The sequence below is a fragment of the Alexandromys fortis genome, unplaced genomic scaffold (assembly GCF_014885135.2).
Source record: "Alexandromys fortis isolate MF-2015 unplaced genomic scaffold, M_Fortis_MF-2015_v1.1 scaffold_10, whole genome shotgun sequence".
Classification (NCBI taxonomy): domain Eukaryota; kingdom Metazoa; phylum Chordata; class Mammalia; order Rodentia; family Cricetidae; genus Alexandromys; species Alexandromys fortis.
This window is the reverse complement of record NW_026067895.1, coordinates 73860-97352: the sequence shown is the minus strand read 5'-3', so window position 1 is coordinate 97352 and position 23493 is coordinate 73860. Positions and strand designations below refer to the sequence as shown.

The 23493-nt window shown below is 37.2% G+C and overlaps 1 protein-coding gene across 1 annotated transcript; it reads left to right on the top strand.

Moving 5' to 3' along the window:
• Window positions 1-10890: 10890 nt before the first annotated feature.
• On the top strand, window positions 10891-11259 carry LOC126512848 (60S ribosomal protein L36-like). Its single transcript, XM_050160847.1, has one exon. It carries the CDS (start codon window positions 10923-10925, stop codon window positions 11238-11240), a length of 318 nt encoding a protein of 105 aa, XP_050016804.1. The 5' UTR covers window positions 10891-10922; the 3' UTR covers window positions 11241-11259.
• Window positions 11260-23493: the final 12234 nt, after the last annotated feature.

The following is a 23493-nucleotide window of genomic DNA, read 5'->3' as shown; positions in this document are numbered from 1 at the left end:
ATTAAGGTTAGGGTAAATACAGCTTAGCTAGGATTAGATTTAGAGTAAGGTCTATGTTTAAGATTTGAGGTATGATTTGGATTAGGGCTTTGACTGTGTTTAGAGTAAGGATCAGGTCTTAAGCAAAGGTAAGTTAGGAATACAAAAGGGCTAGGGAAGCATAACTTGGCCTGTGACCTCTATTTATTCATGATCAACCTTTGCAGAATAAGTTGATTCTTCCTTTTGTTACGTCTCTCTATGCTGTGGGACAATGGTCTGTACCCTGACCCTTGTATTTTAAACAAATGCTGATTGCCCAGTAGTCATGCAGAAAGTATAAGCAGGGCAACCAGGTAGGAAGTAAAGATGGGGCAACGAAAATTCTGGGAAGAGGGAAGTTGCAGTCTTCAGTCATCATCCAGATACAGAAGAAGCCAGACACCGAACAAGCAAGATGTGACTGCCTCGCCAAAAATAGTACCAAGGTACATGACTAACACAGAAAAGAATTATGGGCTAATATAAGTTATAAAAGTTAATAAGAAGCCTGAGCTAATAGGCCAAGCAGTTTATAATTAATGACCCTATGTGTTTCTTTGTGACTAAACAGATGTGGGACCTGGTGGGACAGAAGCCTCTGTCAACATCCCTAAATCCCACCACTATCAGCTAGCCTGGACTAGACCCAGAACCACCATATTTTCCAGACACACAAATAAAAACAGAAGTTCATTTTCCCATATGGCTACATTCAGAAATTGCCTGCATATGAAGATGTACATAAACTCTGATATGAGACTTTATTCTGAGACTGTGTTTGTAGGAACATGCATGCACTATTTGACATGAAACCACACTCTGAGATTACAGGTACATGAACATGTGTATACATGCCAACATGTGTCATACTCAGAAACTGTATACATATCAGCATGTGCATACATACATTAAAGCATACTCAAAAACTTTATGTGTATGAACATGCTCATACCTGTTGACAGTGATAAGGAAACTGCATTTCTGTGTACATGTTCACATACATAGACATAAGACAATGCTTAGAAACTGCATGCACATGAGGTTAAGGCTAGGCTCAGAGATAGAGTTAGAAATACAGCTAAGGTTAGGGTTAGCATCACAGGGCTAAAGTTAAAGAGAAGCTTGGGGTTGGTTTGACAGAGGTTTGTGTTTAGGGTTGGGCTATAGTTGGTGTTATGGTTAGGATTGTGGTTAAGGTTAGACATAAAGTGGATGATATATTATCCTAGGGTTAGGTATAGGGTCACAGTAATTGTTAGACAATGGTTAGGTTTATAATTTGTGCTAGGCCAAGGGTTAGGGATCAGTTTGGGGTTAGTGGTATAGTTAAGATCAGAGATAATAATAGATTTAGGGGAAGATTATGGTTATGAGTTATGTTTTGATTAGGGTTACAAGTAGGGTCACTTACATTTTATGTTAGGATTATGATAATGTTTAGGGTTAAGGTTTGATTAAGATTTATAGAAAAGTTTGGGGTTACAGTTAGGGCTTAAAATTACAATTTGAGTTAGTTTAAATTCTTGAATTGGGATGATGGTTATGACTAGGTTTGGGGTTAATTTAGAGCTTGCTTTAAGGGTTAAGGCTAAGATTAGGGACAGGATTTGGTCTTGATTTGTCTTTAGTTGTAGTGTTAGTCCTGGGAATGAGTATTTAAGTTAAGTTTAGGGTTAGATCTCATGTTAGATTTAGGGCTAATATTAGGCAGGCAAGTTTAGGGTTAGGGATATGTTTAAAATTAGTTCTATGTTCAGGGTTAGGGATAGAGGCAGTGTTTGGATTAGGTGTAGACCTTTGTTTAGTGTTATGGATGGGGTTAAATTAGAGTTTGGTATAAAGTTATACTAAGAGCTACAGTTAGCATTAGAATTATCAACAAAGTTGGTAGTATTGGTTTAGTTCTCTAGTTTTGGATAGAGTTAGGCTATAATATCATGTAGGTCCAGGGATATGTTTAGGGCTAGTGCTTGAGTTAGGATTATGTTAGGGTGAGAGCAAGGGTTTGGGTTAATATCAAGTTATGTTTGTACTAGGGTTGGTATTAGGTTTAGTGTTAGGGTCAGTGTTCGAGACAGCATTATGGCTAGGGTTATGATTAAAACAATGATTAGTGTTCATTTTAGTGTTGAGACTACAGCAAAACCAACATTTGGCTTGGAAGTACAACTTTGTTTTATTTTAGGGTTACCTTTATTGACAAGGTTAGCAATAAGTTTGGTTATAATAATGGCTAGTTCTAAAGTTAGAGTAATTGTTACATCTAGGGTGAGGGTTTGTTTTATGGTTAGAGTCAGCAATCGGTCTAGCATAAATTCTAGGTAAAGTTCTAAGATTAACGTTATGATTTGAGATTGGTTAGGATTAGGGCTTAGAAAAAGTTTTTCAGAGTGTTTAATATATTCCTGGGCTCATAGCTAGAACTAGGTTTAAGGTTAAGATCGGTGACATAGCCAGTGTTAGGGTGATGGAGGGAGTTAGTTAGAGCATACTGTAAAATTATTCTAAGTGCTACCGTTAGTGTTAGAAGTAGGGACAAGAAAAGATTAGTTATTTCAAGGAGTAAGCTGCTTGTTCATCCCGACCTCCTAGAACTGAAATAACCACACAGAAACTGTACTAATTAAATCACTGCTTGGCCCATTAGCTCTAGCTTTTTATTGGCTAACTCTTAAATCTTAATTTAACCCATTTCAATGAATCTGTATATCACCATAAGGTCATGGCCTACCAGCAAAATTTTAGCACGTCTATCTCCGGCAGCAAATCCATGACATTCCTCTGACTCTGCCTTCTTTCTCCCAACATTCTGTTAGTTTTCTTCTCCTACCTAAGCTCTGCCCTATCAACAAGCCAAGGCAGTTTCTTTATTCATTAATGGTAACCACATCACACAGAGGGCACTTCCGCATCAATTAGTTTTAGAGATACTTTCAGGGTTTGTCCTTGAGGAAGTGTTATAATTTCTTTTATGTTCAGAAATGTCTTTTTTTTACTGGCATTTGAGTGAGGATTGAGTTTAGGGTGACATCTTGGGTTTGGGGTATCATCCATGTTAGGTCTACATTCAGAGCTATCATTGGTTTAGTGTTACTACTGGTGTTAAAAGTAAAGTTGAAGTTAGGTTTGGGGTTAGTGTTAGAATTCGAGCTCAGTTTACTTGTCACTGGGCTTAGTTTGGCTTGAAAAATAGAAATCAAGGTAGTGTTTAGGTTAGCTGTGAAGTTTTCTTCAGTGTTAAGGTTAAGGTTATGGATAGGGTTTGGATACATTTATGTTAGGGTTATGTTTATCACATTGGTTAGGGTTAAGGTTGATGCTAAGGAAAAAAGATAGTTTTAATACTAGGATTTTATTTTATTAAGTTGTTGTCCTAGGGTTAAGCTAGGATTGAGATTATTGTTAGATAAAACTTAGAAATGAGGATAAACTTTGTGAACTGGGTTTTATTTAGGATTAGAACTATTGTTTGGCTTATGACTTGGGCTAGAGAGAGAGTTTCATGTAGCAATTAAGCAAGAGTTTTATTTAGGTTTACAAATATGTTTATGGTCAGTGGTAGACCTAGTTTTAGTGTTCAGTGTAGATAAAGGGTTGGCTTAGAATTTTATTTTTGGTCTGATTAGGGCAATTGTAGTGTCAATGTTAAGGTTATTGTTAGGGTTATGGTAGGTTTATATCATGGGTTAGTGTTAGGCTTAGAGACATTTTAGGTTATTTCTAAGATTAATGTGAGAGTTAGGCATAGGGTTTGGTTTATGTTTATGTTGGCATTAAGGATACAGTTAGTTTCAGGTACATTTCTAAGGTTAATATTAATTAACATTAATTAGAGTTAAAAGTAGGGTTATTATTAGGGTTTAGGTTGGAAAACATATTTTTAGTATTAAAGTAGAGGTAGGCTCAAGGTAAATTTCAGAGCTGAGTTTGTCTTCAGGATTAGTGTTAATCCTGGGGCTAGGTTAGAGCCAGGTTCATGGTTAGGATTAGGATTTAGGTAGAGCCAGGGATAGGACTCTAAGTAAGAACAGGTTTGAATTTTGTTTAAGTTTTGCGTAACAGCTCCATTTAGTGGTAGAAGAATGTTTAAGGTGAGTTTTAGACCCTATTTTAGATTTGAGCCTGGAGATACACTAACCATTCTATTTAATGCCAATGATATATTTAGATCATTTGAGCCTAGCATGAACTTTAGGGTGAGAGCTTGGTTTGCTAAGTATTCACATTAGTTATATGGATATGTGTGTGTGTGTGTGTGTGTTTAGGAATGTTTAGGATTAGGGATAATATTAGGGATAAGGTGAGAGGTAGGGTTAGATTTAGAGTTAGAATTAAGACAAAGTTTAGGGTAAGTCTTAGGGTTAAGACTAGAGTTAGAGCCAGTGTTTGGGTTAGGTTTAGAGCTTTGTTTATTGTTAAACTTAAGGTTATAAATATAGATAGGACTACATTTGGTTATGGTTACAGTTAGCATTAGCTTAAGGATTTAATGTTACTGTCAGAATTAGCATTAGTGTTACTGCTTAGAGCAAAGGATATAGTTAGAACTAGATTAGAGTAAGGTTGGAGCTGGGTTTAGAATTAGGGGTAAATCAAACTTACATTTAGAAATATTTGACAGATAAACTTTACTAGGTATGATAAAGTTAGAGCAAGTATTTGACTTTAGACTTGATTTAAGGGTAGCACTGGGCATAGCAGATGGGCTAACGGTACAGTGGTGTTAGCATTTGGTGCATGTAATTATAAACCAGTTTTCCAGTTTGGGCTAGAGAAAGGGCTTAGGCTAGTGTTAGAGTTTGGATTTCCAGTAGAGACTGGTTGTGGTTATTGCATGGTTATAGGTAGGATAGGTAGGTTGGAGTTAGACTCAGTATTATGGTTCATGTAGGTTGGAGTCAGACTCAGTGTAGTGTTAAGGTTCATGTTAGGGTTAGATTAGCTTACTGCTAGTGTTCTGGCAAAGGATAGAAATAATTCTAGGCTTGTTTATTTATTAATGTTACAATTAGACCTAAGGTTAGAGTTACAGCTAGGCCTTCCCATAGTTAGGCTTTAAGAGCAGTTTTATATATACTTCTAAGCTTGATGTTAGGGTTAGTAATAGGGACAGGGTTAGAGCTGGGGTTAGGGACAGTATTTGGTGTTATTTCCAAGCTTAGTTTTAGAGTTAGAGGCAGGCTTAGGGTTAAATTTAGGGCTGCATTTCTTGCTAGGGTTAGAGTTATCCCTGGGATTGTGGCTAAGGCTACGTTTAGGTTTATGGTTAGGATTGGCATCAGAGTCTGTTTGGGGTATGGAGAGCCTTGCTTTAGAGTTTGATTAAAGATAGAGCAACACCGCCACCTAGTGTGTGAACTAATAATAGCATATGCTTTTCTGTTTTTATTTAAACTATATTTAAAATAGGTCATTTGACTTCCTTTTGTTTTACAAAGTAGAACACATTTATGCAATATATTTTTATCTTGATTTTTAATTTCCTTTTCTACATATCCTGCTCACCTCCCCTAGCCCAACTCCACAGATTTGTTTCTCTGTTTGGAAAGCAAACTTTGTTGTTGTTTTGCTTGTTTGTATACCTGCTTGTTAGGATTAATTTTTAACTTAGCTTTAGTGTTTAGACTGTATGCAAGTTTACAATGTCATTTAGAGATAATAATATATTTAGGGCTAATATTTGAACTAGAGTTAATCTTAGGATGAGATGTAGGTTTTAGGTCAGTATTGAAGTATTTCTCAGTTTAGAGTTTGTGTTAGGCTTAGGTTTAGAGTTGGGCTAGGGCTAGATTCACGGTAAGATGAGAGGTAGGGCTGAAAATACAGCTTCATTTATGGTTAAGACTAGGGGCAAAGACAATGTCTGGGCTAAGTGTAGGGTTTGTTTTGTGTAAGGATTAGTTTTATGGATAAAGTTAGGGCTAGTTAGGTTTTGGTTTTTGGTCAGGGTTAAGGTGATCATTAGTGGTATGTATAAAATGGTATTTATGTTTAGTTAAGCTAAATAATGAGTTAGCATTAGGAATAGGTTTAGAACAGAATCCACGAATAGATCTATGTGAGAATTAAATTTAATATTTAGATTCAAAGCTATGGTTTGCTTATGACTCAGTGTACAGATGGAGTTTGATTTAGCATTACAGTAATGGTTACAATTAATGTTAGAAAATTGTTTATGCTTAAATTTAGGCAAATCTTCAGTGTGGGCTATGTGTGGGGTTATGTTTAGGGTTTGCTGTGAGTCTTTTAAGAGTTTATTTGGGTTAGATTTAGGGTTATGGTCCAAATTAAGGGTAGAAATTAGTGTTCAAGTTTATTTGAGGATTTGGATTAGGGTTATGACTCAAGTCTCACTAAGATTATTATAGGGTTAGTGTTCCTATCTAGGGATCATATTTGGCACAGAATTTAGTTTAAAATCAGGGAAATTAAATATTAACAATTCAGTTTTCGTTACTTTGAATCTAAATTTTATATTCATGCATTATGTAGATTTAGGTTTCAAGAAAGTACTTTGAATAGGTTCTGATTAGGGTTTTGTAAAGTTATGGTTGTGGTGAGGCTGGAGATAAGGTTTGAGACAATTTTATGTTAATTTCTAATATTAAAACTAAAGTTAGCAATATTGTTATGGTTATAGTTAGGCCTGGGTTGTTAGGTCTATGGACAAGTTTAGGTATATCAAAAGTTAATATTAGCTTTCAAGGTTGCATTAGGGTAAGGTTAAAGTTAGGGACAGTACTCACATTATTCTGAAATTTTGTCTTAGAATTATTGGTAGGCTTATAGATAAGGGTAGGGCTGGGATTTTCTGTTAGGGTTAGGGCTAGTTTTCTCATTGTGGTTAGAGTTGAATTTAGCTTTAAGAGTAGGAATAATAGAAGATCCAAGGAGTAACCTGGGCTTAGAGTAGATCTTTGTATAAAGTTAATAGAAGAGCTATAGTTTGTAATAACCAGGGTTGATTTTATACATACTTTTATGGTTAAGGCTGTAAGTAGGGCTACAAGCCTATAAGATCTAGGAATAGATTATTAAGGATAGAGAAGACAATATTTTTTAGCCAATATCTTAAGCACATTTCAAGATAGCTCTTATATCTTAAATTAACCCACTTCTATTGTTTTGTATTTTACCATGAGGGCCGTGGTTTACCAGTAAGGTTAAGACATCTGTGTCCTCTGGCAGCTACACGGCATCTCTCCAACTCTACCTACTCTTTCTTCCTCTATATGCTTTGAATTTTTACCTTGCCCTATTCTATGCTGCCATAATCCCAAAACAGATTCTTATTAACCAATGGTATTTACACCATAGAGATGGAAATCCCACACCACCTCCTCTTTTCTGTCTAAATAAAAAGGAATGTTTTAACTTTAATATAGCAATATTACATACAACAAAACAATTATCAAGGAAGAATTATAGTTATAATATTTATATCTATTTTATCTTTTATCATAACTAAGCAAAACTATAAATATGTATTCTTCAACTCCATCAATGACCCTAGAAGGATATAATATTACCTAAGTTAACAGGAAGTGCACTGTAAGCAAGTTCCAAAACTCTAGCATTGACAGAAATACGTTGTTGCCTGGACAGTCACCCAAAGTTCTTCTGTATTATTGGAGCATCCATCTTCAACCTACAGGCCCATAGTATCTGGCAGACTTTTTCATGAATCAGGAAATTTCAAAGACAGTTCTGCCTATATTGGCAGTTTGTCAATCACTTTCTTCTGTGTCCTAGAAAATGTCTGGCAGTTTTCTCATGAAACAGGAATCTGAAGGACCATCTCACCTTTAGGCAAGTTCAGCTGTCATTTTTTTGTGGGTCCTGCATGCCCAGTTCATACAGCATAACATCAAGCAGTTCAGGTAAGAGCAATTTCTTTCCCAAATGGCTAACCATTTCCATAAGGAGCCTCTTCAGTGCCCATCTTCCTCTTAAAGTAGATTGGTACATTGGAGAAGATGTATCTTATTGTCTTGAAAAGTCCTAATATCTTAAAACATTTTAAATGTCATATTCTTTAAGTCTTTGAAAGTTTTGAAGAATACCTATCTAACTGAAATATATCTCTATATATCAAGCAAAACTAATTAACATGACTACAGTATTGGCTATTGTGGATGATTATCAATTAGCCTTTATTTCTTAATTATACATTACATTTCTAAATTAGCTATACAAACACAATATCTTAAACAAGATTAGATTTACACATAACAAAATTAACCTTAAATTTTCAATAGACAAAGATCCATAGCAAGGCAAAGTATTCATCTCTATATCAAATTTCCCTTTAAATGGAAACAAACATTTATAAACAATATTTGGAAATTTGTGCATAGTTCTTTCCAAACTGCATCTTGCTTTTCCTTGGGTGAAGTAATTTTGGGGGTTAATAGAGACCAATTAAAAAATGCAATCTCCTAAAACTAGAAAGCTTCTGTAAGGCAAAGGACACTGTAAATAGGACAAAATGGCAGCCTACAGAATGGAAAAGATGTTCACCAACCCCATATCTGACAGAAGACTGATTAAAAATTATATAAAGAACTTGAGAATCTAGAAATCAAAATACCAAATAAAACCATTGAAATGAATTGACGCACGATTAATAAAAGCTCAGGGACAGATATTGGGGTTCAACCTGAAGATCAGAGAAGCAAAGTAGCCAGCCACTGACTCTTACCTCAACTTCAGTCCAAAAATGATAACCTTGCCTCCAGAAATCTCAGAATGAGTATGAGACTGATAGCTGTTTCCTCTTGTTTTATAATCAGTTCCAGTTCTGGGATTAAGAGTTTGCCCCACTACTGACTGGTTTCTAAGGCAAGCTAGTGTGGCTACTGGGATTAAAGGTGTGCGTTATTGCTGCCTGTTCTATAAGGCTGGCCAGTGTGGCTGTTTTACTTCTATGACTGTCAGGCATGTTTTATTTATTAAAATACAAATGAAATTTTACTACAAATGAGATACATATTTAAACAGAGAATTCTCAACAGAAGAATCTTGAATGGCTGAGAGATACTTCAAGAAGTGTTCAACAACAACAAAAAAAAGAAGTGTTCAACATTCTTAGCTATCAGAGAAACACAAATCAAAATGACTCTGAGGAACAATCTAACACCTGTCAGAATGGTCAAGATCAAAAATGCTAATGACAACCTATGTTGGAGAGGATGTGAAGTAAGGGGAACACTCCTCCACTGCTGGTGGGAGTGCAAACTTGTACAGCCACTTTGGAAATAAGTATGGTAGTTCACAGAAAATTGAGGCTCAATCTACTTCAAGACTCAGTAATAGCACTCATCGGTAATAGTATCCATATAGCCAAAGGATGCTCACCCGTACCACAAGGATATTTGCTCAACTCTGTTCATAGCAGCATTATTTCCAATAGCCAGCACCTGGAAAAACTGAGATGTTCCTCAACTGAAGAGAGAATGAAGAAAATGTGGTATATCTATACAATGGATTATTACTCAGCAGGGGGAAAAACAGTGACATCATGAAATTTGCAGGCAAATGGATGGAGCTAGAAAAAAATCATCTTTAATGAGATAACCCAGATCCAGAAAGATAAACATGGTATGTTTTCACTCTTAAGTGTGGATGTTAGATATAAGGCAAAGAATAATCATGCTACAATTTTCAGTCCCAGAGAAGCCAGGTAACAAGGAGAACCCTAAGAGGACATGCGTGGATTTTCCTGGGATGAGATGACCTGGGTAAACTGGGGGTTGGGGAGAGTAGAAGGGAGGGGAGGGGAAGGGAGTGGGGGATGAAAACATGAAAAAATTGGGGACGTGTTAGGATTAATGAGTCCTGGCCTTCAGTTGTTTTTCTCTCCTAGAACCTTCTAATATAAGTTACTAGAAGCTGTGCCTAGTTAGAGGATCAGAGGATCACCTGCTGACCATTAACAGCAGTGTATTTAAGTCTACATGGTGTTAATAAAGATGGGCTTTCTGAACCAGTGTTAAAGGGTCTGTGTGTGTCGGTCTGTCTCTGCATCTGTATTCTCAACCCCTTGCCCCTTGCCCGAAGCTCGCAAACTGGGTTCTAGTGCACAGAGCGCCAACACGGGGCGTGGTGCGCGGCAGGGAGGGTCTGAGGGGGAGAGTAATGAAAGAGATATCTTGATAGAGTGGGCCACTTTGAGGTTAGGGAGAAACCTGGTGTTAGGAAAATTCCCAGGAACTCAGAAGGATGACCCCAGCTAAGAATCCTAATAATAGTGAAGAGATGGCCTTTCCCTGTAATCAGATGGTTGATTACCTTATTGTCATCACAGAGCCTTCATTCAAAAACTGATGGAAAGAGATGTAGTGATGCCCAGCCAAGTGCTGGCCGAGCTCCACAACTCCAATTGAAGAGAGGGAAGAGGGATTATGAGCAAGGCCAGGAAGTGGGTTATCAAGATCATGATGGGGAAACCCACAGAGACAGCTGGCCTGAGCTTGTGGAATTTCACGGATTGTGGATGGACTGTAGGGAGCAGCACTGGACCATCGTAGGCCTTCTGCATCTGGGTAGCAGTTGAGTAGCTTGGTCTTAATTAGGACCACTAGCAGTGGGACCAGAACTTTTTCCTGAAGCATGATCTGGCTCTTTGGAACCTATTCCCTATGGTTGGATGCCTTGTTCAGCCTTATTGCAGGGCGGGGGGGAAGCTTGGTCCTGCCTTAACTTGATATGCCATGCTTTCTTGATTTCCAAGTGAGACCTTACCCCATATGAATGGAGATAAAGGAAGAGTGAAAAGGGGTAAAAGGAAGCGAAAGGAAAGAGCAGGAAAGGAGGGAGGGGAAACGGTGGTTGGTGTATAAAATAAAATAAAGAAAAAGAAAGAGGCTTCCTGTCGCGGCCGCCATCGGAGAGGAGCAGCCATGGCCCTGCGCTACCCCATGGCCGTGGGCCTCAACAAGGGCCACAAGGTGACGAAGAACGTGACCCAGCCGAGGCACAGCCGGCGGCGCGGGCGCCTCACAAAGCACACCAAGTTCGTGCGGGACATGATTCGGGAGGTGTGCGGCTTCGCGCCCTACGAGCGGCGGGCCATGGAGCTGCTCAAGGTGTCCAAGGACAAGCGCACGCTCAAGTTCATCAAGAAGCGGGTGGGCACGCACATACGCGCCAAGAGGAAGCGGGAGGAGCTGAACAACGTGCTGGCCGCCATGAGGAAGGCGGCTGCCAAGAAGGACTGATCCCCCTCCCCGTTCTCAATAAAGAGAAGATAGTTCATGAAACATTGGAAAATTATATAAAAGCAAGAGAAAAGGAAATTTATTGAATGGAAGCAGATTCAGAACTGTTACATTACAGCACTCTGCTTAATTTTCTCTTTTGTCGGTATTATACAGGTTATAGCACAGGTTTTTAACCCCAGCCATTGTGGATTCCAGTTCAAGGCTAATTTAGGCATATCCCATCACAAAATAAAAAGTAAGAGGAAAGCCAAAAAAAAAAAAAATAGTGTTAGAGGTTTGGTCATGGTAGGGTTACTGCTAGAGCTGGTATTTCTTCTGGCAAGTTTTATGCCCACCCAACACAGTCAGTATCACCTGAGAAGTAGGCACCTTGCTTGAGAAAATTTTTCCCTAAGATCAGAGGGTAAGCAAGCCAGTTGAGCATTTTATTAATTAGTTATTGATGTGTGAAGGTCCAATTCATTGTGAGTTAAACCATTCCAGTGCTGGTGGTCCTGGCTTCTACAAGAAACCAGTCTGTGCAAGCCTTCAGTAACAAGCTTGTAAGCAGCACTCTTTGAGGGCATCAGCTCCTTTCTCTAGGTTTCTTCCGTTTGAGTTCTTGTCTTGACATCCATTGACGATAAGGGGTGGTGTGAATGTGTTAGTGAAATAAAATCTTTGCTTCCCTAGTTCCTTTTACTCATTGCACACATCACACCAGTATTAACCCTAAAATAGTATTTGTCTTGTCTTTAATGCTAGTTTTAGTGGTAGATGTAAAAATATTAAGGTTAGAGCTAAGTTAGTTGTTAGTATTTTTGTTAGTGCTGGTGTTAGGGTTAGCATGTTTTTTTAGAGTTAGAGTTGGTGACAGAGTCATCATTATGGTAAAGAATATGGCTACAATAGAGTTTGGTATCAAGTTATTGTAACAGCTATAGTTAGTGCTAGAAAAAAGGATTAAATTTACTTTAAAATCTTGTTTTAGGTTTCTGGCTGGATATTTAAGGTAAGAGCTAAAAGTGTTCTTATGGCTACTTGTAGGCAGAGAGAAAAGTCTGAGTGATTAAGGATAAATTAAAACATGCAAATTTGGCCATGTGAGCATTTAATTTAGGGATTGGTTTATGGTTAAAGTCAAAGCAAATGTAGGCTTAGGACCTGGGTTTAGTCTAGAGCTTGGTGTAGCATTAGTAAAAAGGGACCAGTCAGTGTTAGACATTTGTTAATGGTTAAATTTAGTCCTAGATTAGTAAGTGGATGAGATGTTGGATTAGGGAACTTTTGCTACAATCTTAGTGTTGTTTTAGGATTCTGATTATGGTTAAGTTTACAGTTAAAGAAGGTTATGTTTCTGGCTATCGTTTGGGATGTATTTAGTTTTAATGTTAGGGCTACAGACAGTTTCGTTTACTTCTAAGATTAACATTAGAGTAGGAGGAAATGGTAGCGCTATTATTGTACATGAATTAGTTTTAGAGCTAGGGACAGTTTCAGGTATATATCTAGGACTAATTTTAGAGTTAGAGAGAGTTTTAAGATTAGAGTTAGGGCTAGGAACTGTATTACCATTACTTCTAAGTTTAGTTATAGTTTATTGTTAGGCTTACGGTTAAGGTTAAAGCTACATTTTTCATTATGGTTAGTGTTGGCTCTGGGGTTGGTGTTGGCCATGGGGTTAAGGCTGGTGATATGTTGAGGTCTAGGATTGTTGGTAAATCCAGGATTAGGTAAGATATTGGTGTTAGCTAGTGTAGAGTTACAGTTACTGTAAGAACTAATATTATGTTTATTTCAGGCATAGCGCCTGCATGTGGAGTTTCAATTTCAATAGGTCTAGGTTTATATTCAGGGCTCATGCTTGAGATAGGGCTATGTTTATTATAAGAACTAGATATTGGATTAGTATCCAAGTTTATTCTAAGGTTAGAAAGAGTGGTGTTCAATTTTTTCTTTTGTTTTTGAAATTATAATATACTTATACCATTTCTTGTATCTATTTCTTCCCTCCAAGCCCTCTAATATGACTTTCCTTTCTCTCCTTCTAATTTGTGGTTTCTTTTTAAAATTATATACATGTATATATGTATATTCCTAAATATAATCTGCTCAGTCTGCTTAATTTTACTTATATGCATTTTTATGGCTGGACATTTTGTATTTGGATAACCAGCTATTGTTCTCTTGCCCAGGTAATACTATTTTTCCCACTTTCAGCTTTTCTGAGTTTTTTGCAGTTCTTTATGTAGGACTGAGATCTCATGACCCTTTCCCTGTTCTCTTTGTCTTGCCCATTGGAGTCATTCTTAACCAGTTGATGCTCAGGACGTCATGTTTCTGACACTACTTGTGTAGCTTCTGACTTCACTAAGAGTCACAATCTCATAATAAACTGTCTAATCCACTGGTGATGATAGCCATTTTTTTTATCTTCTTCCAAAATGTTCCATGAGTTGTAGGTCTAGGAATGTTTTATAGATATACTGATTGGGACTAGTCTTCACAACGCTGCCCTTTGCTTGGCTATGTATGTGCATGTTTCTTTCTTACTTTTTTTGTAATGGTCCCTGTCTGCTGCAAAAAGACTTTTCCTTGAAAAGGTGAGGACTACATGTATCTGTGGGTATAAGAACAAATGTTTAGATCTGATGGATTGTGATGGTTTATAAAGTAGGGGTTGTAGGTTCTCCTTCAAGATCCATAACTTCATTAGTCCTGAGTATTTGGTTAATTTTCAACATTAAATATGTTTTGTCTCTTAATGATTAGTTCAGCTCTCTCAACAGGCCAAGGCAGTTTCTTTATTCATTAACCAAGACAGGACCTCCCACATCATGGATGAGTGTACCCCTCATCCCACATCATTGCCAACATGAGCTGTCATGTGTTTTTATTGATTTTGGCCATTATAACTGACTGGTATAACATGAAATCTCAAAACAGTTTGTGGTTCACTTCCCTGATGATGGATGTTGAACACCTTTTTAGATGCTTCTCAGCCATTTGCTTCATCTTTGGAGAATTCTGTTTAGATCTGTATAACATTTTGTAATTGGGCTATTTGTTTTCTTGATATCTAGGTTTTTGAGTTCTTTATATGTATTTGTTATTAGCTCTCTATCAGATGTGTAATTGTCAAAGATCCTTTTATATTTCCTAGGCTTACCCTTTGTGTAAATGATGGTGTCTTTCAACATTTAGAAGCTTTTTAGTTTTATGAGATTCCATTTATTAGTTGTTGTTCTTATTGCCCGTTTCTATTTAAGTATTCATTTCCTGTACAAATGCATTCAAGGCTATACCTCACTTTCTCCTGTATCATATTCTGTGTATCTGTCCTTCTATAGAGGTCTTTGATTCATTTGGAGTTGAGTTTTGTCCAGAATGTAGATATAGATCTATTTGTATTCTTCTACATATAGCCATCCTGTTTAGCCAGCACAATTTGCTGAAGATGCTGTTATACCTCCAGTGTGTATCTGTGGATTTTTAAATTATTATTATCAAAAATCAGGTATTCATAAGGATGTATGCTGAAGCTTTAATTTTGATATGATCAATGAAAAGGTCTGCTTTTTTTTAACCAATAACATGCAGCTTTTATTACTATAGCTTTGAAGTGCAGTTTGAAGTCACAAATGATGAGATCAACAGATTTTTTATTGTTTAGGATTGTTTTAGTTATTCTGTTTTTTTTTTGGTCTTTCCATATAAAGCTTAGAATTTTTCTTTCAATATCTGTGAAGAATTATGTTGAGGTTTTGATGGAAATTGTATTGAATCTGTAGATTGCTTTTGGTAGGGTAGTCGCTTTTACTCTATGTATCCTACTGACTCATTAGCATGGGATATATTTCTACCTTCTGATTTATTTCTTCAGAATCTTAGTTTTTTTAAGCTTTACTGTTTATTTTAAAACAATCTTATTTTACATACCAGTGCCAGTTCCCCTTCCCTCCCCTCCTTCTACTTCCCTCACATTTTCTCCACCACATCCCCATTTACTCCTCAGAAAGGGTAAGGCCTCCCATGGGGAGTTCGCAATGTCTGGCACATAACACTGAGGCAGAGCTAAGGCTCCCCCCGCACCACCTCTATCTAAGTTGAACAAGATATCCCTCCATAGGGAATGGACTCCGAAAAGCCAGTTTATGCATTAGGAGTAAATCCTGGTCCCACTACCAGTGACCCCACAAGCTACCTAAACCACATCAATCTCACCCACATTCAGAGGACATTTTGGTCCTATGAAGGTTCCCCAACTGTCAGTTCTGAGTCAGTTGAGTTTCCACTAACTCAGTTCAGCTGCTTCTGTGGGTTTCCCCATCATGGTCTTGACCTTTGCTCATATTATCACTCCTCCTTCTATTTGACTGGACTCCAAAAGCCTCACTCAGTGCTTAGCTGTGGATCTCTGCTTCTGCTTCCGTCAATTAATGGATGAAGGGTCTATTACATTTAATTGTACAAGTCTTTCACTTGCTTGGTTAGAGTTATCCTAAGACATTTTATTTTATGAGGCAATTGTGAAAGGTGCTATTTCCCTGATTTCTTTCTTGGACTGTTATTTGTCATAGGATGACTGCTTCCTTTTGTGTGTTTATTGTGTATCTGCCTTTTTTGCTGGAGGTGTTTATCAAATAAACAAGTTTCCTGATAGATTTTTTTAGAGTCATTTATGTATACAACCATACTGTCTACAAATATTTTGACTTCTTTCTTTCTTCCTTGTATCCATGGATCTCCTTCAGTTGTCTCATTGTTTTAGTTAAGAGTTTAAGTACTCCATTGAGAGGTATGGAGAAAGTGAACAGCCTTGTTTTATTCTTTTTTTAATTGAAATTCTCTGAGTTTTCTTTATTTAAGTTGATGTTGATTGTGTTTTGGCTGAATATTATCTTATTATGTTGAGGTATTTCCTTTGTATCCATAGTCCTTCCAGGACTTTTGATATTTTGTAAAACACTTGTTGGAGGAAAAAGATGCTTGTTGATTCTCAGCCACCTGGCTAGCTTAGACACAAAATAATCACACAGAAACTGTATTAATTAAATCACTCCTTGGCCAATTATCTCTAACTTCTTATTGGCTAACTCCTACATATGAATTTAACCCATTTATATTAATCTGTATATAACCACGAAGTTCTGGCCTACCAGCAAAGTTTCAGCATGTCTATCTCTGGTGGCAGCTCCATGGCATCTCTCTGACTCTGCCTTTCTTTCTCCCAGCATTCAACCTAACTTTCCCTGCCTACCTAAGTTCTGCCTTGCTATAAGTCCAAAGCAGTTTCTTTATTCGTTAGTGGTAATCACAGCACACAGAGGGAACTCATACATCAAACACTCTTTCTGCATTAATGAGATTATGATGATTTTTTATTATTCAGTTTGTTTATATAGTATATTATATTTATTGATTTATATATGTTGAACTGTTCCTGCATCTCTGGAATGAAAACAACTTGCTCCTTGTGAATGATCATTTTTGCTCTGTACTTGAATTTGGTTTTGAAGCATTTTATTAACAGTTTTATAAACTATATTCATAAAGGAAATTGGTCTGTAAACTGCCATTTTGAGTATTTATGTGCTTTAGGTGTTAGGGTAAGTGCAGTCTCATAAAAATAATTAGGCAATGTTCCCTCTGTTCTTATTTTTCAGAAAAATCTTAGGAGTAGCAATGTTAATTTTTTTCTCTTTATTTTACTCTTCAACATAATAGCTCCATTGATTGAGAATTCCATACAATGCACCCCAATCATACCTGATTCTTTCCTCCCACATTCACCTTCCTACCTTTTTCCAACAAAAGAAGAAAAGAAAAATAAAAGAAAAAAAGCACATGAAGTCTAATTTGTGTTGCCCACATACTCATTAGAGCATGATCAAACCCCCAGTGACCAACTGAGTCCTTCTCCTGCCCCCCTGCCAGGAGTCATCTAATGTGAAGAGCTACATTTTCACATTTTTGTCATAATTTTAAAGGACTCTATTAAATAGGTCCTCTCTGGGCTGTTTTTATTTATTATTATTATTATTATTATTATTATTAGCACACAGGGGGACAGATTGGGGGCAGCTGTCACAGAAACCTTCAACTCATTCTTAATTATGAGTCTTCAGTAATAGGCACCATTCTGCAAAGGAAGCTTCCTTGCCCAAAACAACCAGCGAGCACTGATCATGGACTTCGTGGTAGCACAGTCAGACATCATCATAACCTCTGGTGGAAGCACAGATCTCAGACATCCCTACTCAGCAATGGCGTGGTCCTTTGTCTGATGCAGTCATGCTTGCATACCCATCATGCCACTCTGCTTCTGTGTCTCTGATTTTCCTTTTTTCACCACATGCTAGGCTTTTCTCTGACATTTTATTTTTCAATTCCATGAGACCACATTTTAAAAGCATCCTCCCATGAAGCCTTTTAGAGTTGTTTCAGAGATACTGTGCACACCACAGACTTATCTCCACTGCCAAATCTCTCCCCTAAGCCTTCATAGAAACTTCAGGCTCCCCAGGGAGGCTCTGTGACCCCGTGGGTGCTGGTAGCCCCTTTTTGAGATTTTGACATTAATTCTCTTTTGAATGTCTGATAGACTTCTTCACTGAATTCTGCATTGAATCCATCTCACCCCGATGGTTAATTTTTTGATTGCTATTTTTACTTCACTATGGATTTGTTGAAATTGCTTATCTGATCTAATCTTATCTAATTTAATTTTGGTAGGTAGTTTGGAAACTGTTCCATGTCTTTTAGGTTTTTCAATTGGGTGTAAAACAGACTTTTAACATATGTCCTTATGATTCTCTGAATTTCCTTGGTGTCTCTTTTTCTATTCCCATTTTTTACTAATTTGGACATTTTAATAATCTTACTATTCTTTCTCCATTGTATAGATAATCTTGCTAATATTAATCAATATCATTGATTTTGCAAATAAAATATTTTATTTCAGGCTAGAGAGATGGCTCAGGGGCTATGAGCATTGTGTGTTCTTCCAAAGGTCCTGAGTTCAATTCCCAGCAACCACATGGTGTCTCACGGCCATATTCAATGAGATCAGGGGCCCTCTTCTGGTCTGCAGGGATACATACAGGCAAATACAGTCTACATAATACATAAATAAATCTTAAAAAAAAAGAAACTTGAGATCAGGCTTTTTTTTAAAAAAATCATTTAATTGATTTCTTTGTACTATTTTTGCTTCTGTCATATTGATCTCAGCTCTGAGTTTGTTATTTCTTAATATCTACTCCTTTTGAGTGTTTTTGAGTGTTATTTCTTCTTTCTTTTTTTTACAGAACTTTCATGTGTGTCATTTAGTTACTAATATGAATCTCCCCTTTCTTTTCTTCTCCTCCTCCTCCTTCTCCTCCTTCCTCTTATTTTTATCTAGGCACATAATGCTGTGAACTTGGGTTTTAGAACTATCTTCATTGTATCCACAGGTTTTAGAATGTTGTGTTTTTATTTTATTCAGTTCTAAAAAAAATCTTAATTTCTGTCTTGACCCATTTTTCATTCAGTAATGAGTGGTTCAATTTCCATGAGTTTGTAAACTTTCTGCTGTTGATGCGATCCAACTTTAATCTGCTCTGATCAAATAGAATCAGGGAGTTATTTAAATTTTCTTGTATCTTTTGAGACTCACTTTGGGTCCAAGTCTGTGGTCAGTTTTAGATAAAGTTCCATGTGGTGCAGAAAACAAGCTATATTCTTTGTGTTTGGATGAAATGTTCTGTCAATATGTGTTAGGACCATGTGATTTTTTACATGTGTTTGCTCCAGCATTTCTCTGTTTAGTTCTTGTCTGGACGACTGTCTATTGGGGGTATTGACATCTCCTACTATCAGTGTATAAGGGTCAATATGTGATTTAAGTTATAGTAATGTTTCTTTTACAAACTTGGGTGCCCTTGTGTTTGGGGCATGAAGAAATATGGCTGGGAGGACAAAGGAATATAATGCAGGAGGAGATAAGAGTTCATGGCACTCACTCTGAGAATACATAGAGAAAGGATCTTGCCCACTTTGGTGTGAGGATTTGGTAGAGGTAAAAGATCTCTCTGGCGGCTGCCTCCCTTACTTCTCTGATCTTCCAACATTTATGCCAATATCAGATATTGTCAGACTCTGGGTCTGACCTTCATGATTGGCCAATGTTCCTAGACACAGGGACAAAGGAACAGATGGCAGAATCTCTGATGCCAGTTTATTCCCTTGCATCATACTATCATTAAACAACGTTGGGCAAACTATAGATAGATGTTCATGGTCGTGTGTTGTTTTCATCCTTTTGAACTGAACAACCACAGTGAGCATGTCACCATAATGATCAATAATTAGTTGATGTGTCTATTAATCCATCACCCTATTTTATGTAAGGTATGATTTTAGAGTCCTTATAATATCCACAAACTATCTTTTCTTCTGAATGATGGCAAAAATCTCAATCAATGATAGAATTCTTAGTTTTTATTTCTTAGTAAATTTTGATACAGGTTTTATGGTTGAGGCATCAAGTCAATCTGATATGGCTATTTGACCTCTTTCCTTAAGTATTTTTGTTTGTTTCTAGACAGTTCAGATCCATTGTCTTATATTCTCCAAGTCTAAGGATTTTTTCCCCAAGTTATCATTAATCTCACTCTTCAGAATCTATTGTTGTTTCTCAGTTTAATTTAGTGATTCATTTGCCTTCAAAAGAAGGAAAAGGTACCCTCAAAATCTGTACCTTCCTCAGGAGAATTTTCAGTGTGAGAAATGATGTTTCCCAAAACAAATACTTTAATTCTGAACCTGGTCTTCCAGCTCCAATCACTCTTTCAGTCCACCCATTTTCTATTATCTCCCTAATCACATGTAGAAATGTACATTACTTGCCAGCATTAGTCAGTAAGTCATTTCCTACAAAGTAGAGTCTATGCTCTGGAGTGTGACCCATAATACCCACTATGACACTGCCACTTGCTCTCTGTATAACTACTGTCAAAATCCATAATAAGTTATTATCAGCTTCGTATTGCTTCACACACTGGATATTCATTAACTTATTCTTTATTTAAGGCTATTGTTTTCATGCTTCATTTCCTTAGATTTTGATTTATTGTTTGAATCTCTTATCAAATACCAATCGGAATAGTAAGAAGTCTTCTTACATCTTGTTCATTGGGGTTAATAATTTCACTACATTCTTCCGGTCCAATGTTTGAACTTTATTTTGTCACACTAACTTTATTTTATATTCTAGAATCCTTACAGAGAGATGGAAGGTATGTTAGTAGTATTGGTAGATTATTATTCTCCTTCAATTCATCATAAAATATAAGAGTCAAGGGATTTTATCTGGCTTGTAATTAATATTAGGTGCTCATCCATATTTGTAGAACAAATGGCATCTTAGAGAAACCAAGCTTAAATGAATGAATACGGGCATTCGTGTTATAATACCTATGAGATGCCAACCTTGTACCAGATGATACACCAGGTATAAGATTTGGACAAGCTTATAATAAATGGAAAGGAGTCAGTGTAAGGATCATCATAAGTAGTTGTATTGTACTATATATGTGGGTAACACTGGCATTTTGGTCATACATTTACAGAAATTTTTCCTTAGTACAGGACTCTTTCTTTATGTAAACATGCTTAAGCCTTTCATGACTGCCTGATGGTCACTATCTGATCAAGCACCATCCTCCCTTCTTACCTGGAGATATAGTAATTTCACCTCTGGGACTTGGAAGGCAGCTGTAGCAGCACTGTGATGGCTTATGTAGCGTTAACTTTCTGCATTCTACAGGGCATTTTTCATTGCAAATTGAAGGGTGGATCTGTACAGGAGAAGAGAGAGAGTGAGGGATATTGCTGAGGAGATTGAATATAACTATGCAGAGTTTTAGGGACTTGTTTCATTGTCCTCACTTACTGAATCCTCTCTCTTCTTCCTTTTCTTTATTGCTTCTGTTTTCATTAAAATATTTCTCTCCATTCCTTCCCTTTCTCTTGTCCTCCCTTTCTCCATTTTCATTTCATTTTATTTTTCACTTCCCCCTTTTCCATTTCTTAATGCTTTATGCATTACATTACATACAGGGTATTAAGAAACACTGCATGACGCTGATAGAAACCAAAGCACCTTGAACTGGAGTTAGACTTGTGTAGGCAGAGACTGCTTGCTCATTTCCCGGACACCCAGATTCAAAATAATCACACAGAAACTATATTAATTACAATAATGTTTGGCCAATGACTCTAGCATATTTCTCTCTTGCTCTTACATATTGAATTAACCCATTTCTATTAATCTACGTATTGCTACTAGGCTGTGGCTTATTGGTGCCGGTATGTTACTCCTTCAGCAGTTACAATGTTTCTCCATTACTCTGCCTATTTTTTCCCAGCATTCAGTTTAGTTTTCTTGCCTAGCTCTATTCTGCCACAGGCCAAAGTAGCTTCTTTACTAATGAATGATAATAAAACACATTCATAGCATACAGAGGGGAAGCCCACATCAGACTCGGGGTAGAATTATTCTTCTACCATTATGAAGAATATGCATTGGTGTTACCTCTCTGAACCTTAGTTTACTTATTAATACAATGTGGGCACTAATAACAACCATTTTGAAGATGGTGTGGAGTTTAATGACATGCTGCAAGTCAGCCCACATCACAATGGTCATCATGCTGGGAAGGCACTTGGCAAACCCAAAGAGTAGGTTGATAATGTGAAGTATTGCCTAGGGGAGTTTGCTTTTCATTCTTGGCTTAATGAACCCCTTTGTTTCTGTTTAAAGTGCACTACCCCCATGCCCCAGATCATTCTGAAGAGCACTATTCATGGTGGATGAGAAATAAGAATACTAACACTAGCTCAGACTTGATGCTGTTGGAAAGTCCTAGAGTGCATCCTCAGCTCTACTGATATTTGTACTGTCTTATTCTCTGTTACAAAGGACTGTTCTTTTGGGAGTGATGTTTAGTAGAGCTTCTGTAAAGCATACTTGGGGGACCAACCCCCATTTGGCACCAGAGTAAGTGAAGATAATCTTTGGATTGCTTTGGAAAAACTCTCAGCTATCTAAAGGTTAGACTTTTTCTATCTGAGGGAAGAAAGAAACATGGATGTTTTCTAATAAATTTCTCTTCACTTCATCTTGAAAAAATCCTCTCTGAAAGAACTTTCTGGTACTCTCTCTCTCTCTCTGCCCTGCCATTGTCATTCTTTCATTGCTGCTCCTCCACTCTCTGCCTCACCACTCTTTGCTGCTGCCTCTGCCCTTTGCTCTCTGCCTCCCTCCATCACTGCTCTCTGCTTTCTGGCTCTGCACTCCTCACAGTCAAATTCGAGAAAATTATAAGTTATGATTTCAGGCCTGACTCATACTCAAAACCCAAAATAAGTCACATATGTTTCTCATAGATTAGGAATGTCACATTGACCCATGCACATAGCTCTAAATTGACGAGAGTTCCAAAACATTAACAACTGTGGGAACCCAGAGGTTAGGAAGTATGTGCAGGAAGGTCCATTGCTACAGGGAGTTATGTCTAAAGTTGCTTCAGGCTTTGGTCTTGAATCAGCAAAGTAATACCTGGAAAAATGACCTGTTGTATTTGTCTCTAAGGGTAAACATCTTGCTTTTAATCTGCTCTGAAGTCTTTAGTTAGCTGTCATGTAAAAGACTGTCTTTATGGCTAAAAATCCTATGTCAGGATAGGATATATATATATATATATATATATATATATATATATATATATATATATATATATATGGAGAAACCATCTTTCTGACAATCCACAGCTATATGTGCACACAATGAGTATAAAACATGCCACCAAGGGGCTGTGGAAAGAACTTCACAACTGTTCTTATTAGGGAGGCATAGCAGTGGCACTTGATAAAGTCATAAACAGAAAACAACCATTTGTCAATAGCCCCATGGCTTTGCCAAGTGGAGATCTTCAAGTGGGTCAACTTGTTAAATCCTAGTTACTGTTCTACATTCCCATGGACTCTGCACTTTTGGTTTGCACTCACTTGATTCTAGAGGTAACCCTCACATTTTGGAAAGGTTTTGAGGGTTCCAAAAAATTGCCATTGATCCCTGAGAAATACAAGCACCCCACTTTTGGAATCATTGAGTGTGTCTTGAATGAGTTTTAAGGTGTTAAAAACCCAATGCAGGGATTCTGTAACACGAAGACAGGCTAAGAACAGCAAGATAAATATCTAAGGTGAGAGTTCCTGGTACAAT

What these genes read in the sequence shown, in the direction of transcription:
- LOC126512848 (XM_050160847.1), top strand. Translation starts at nt 10,923, where the DNA reads ATGGCCCTGCGCTACCCCATGGCCGTGGGCCTCAACAAGGGCCACAAG.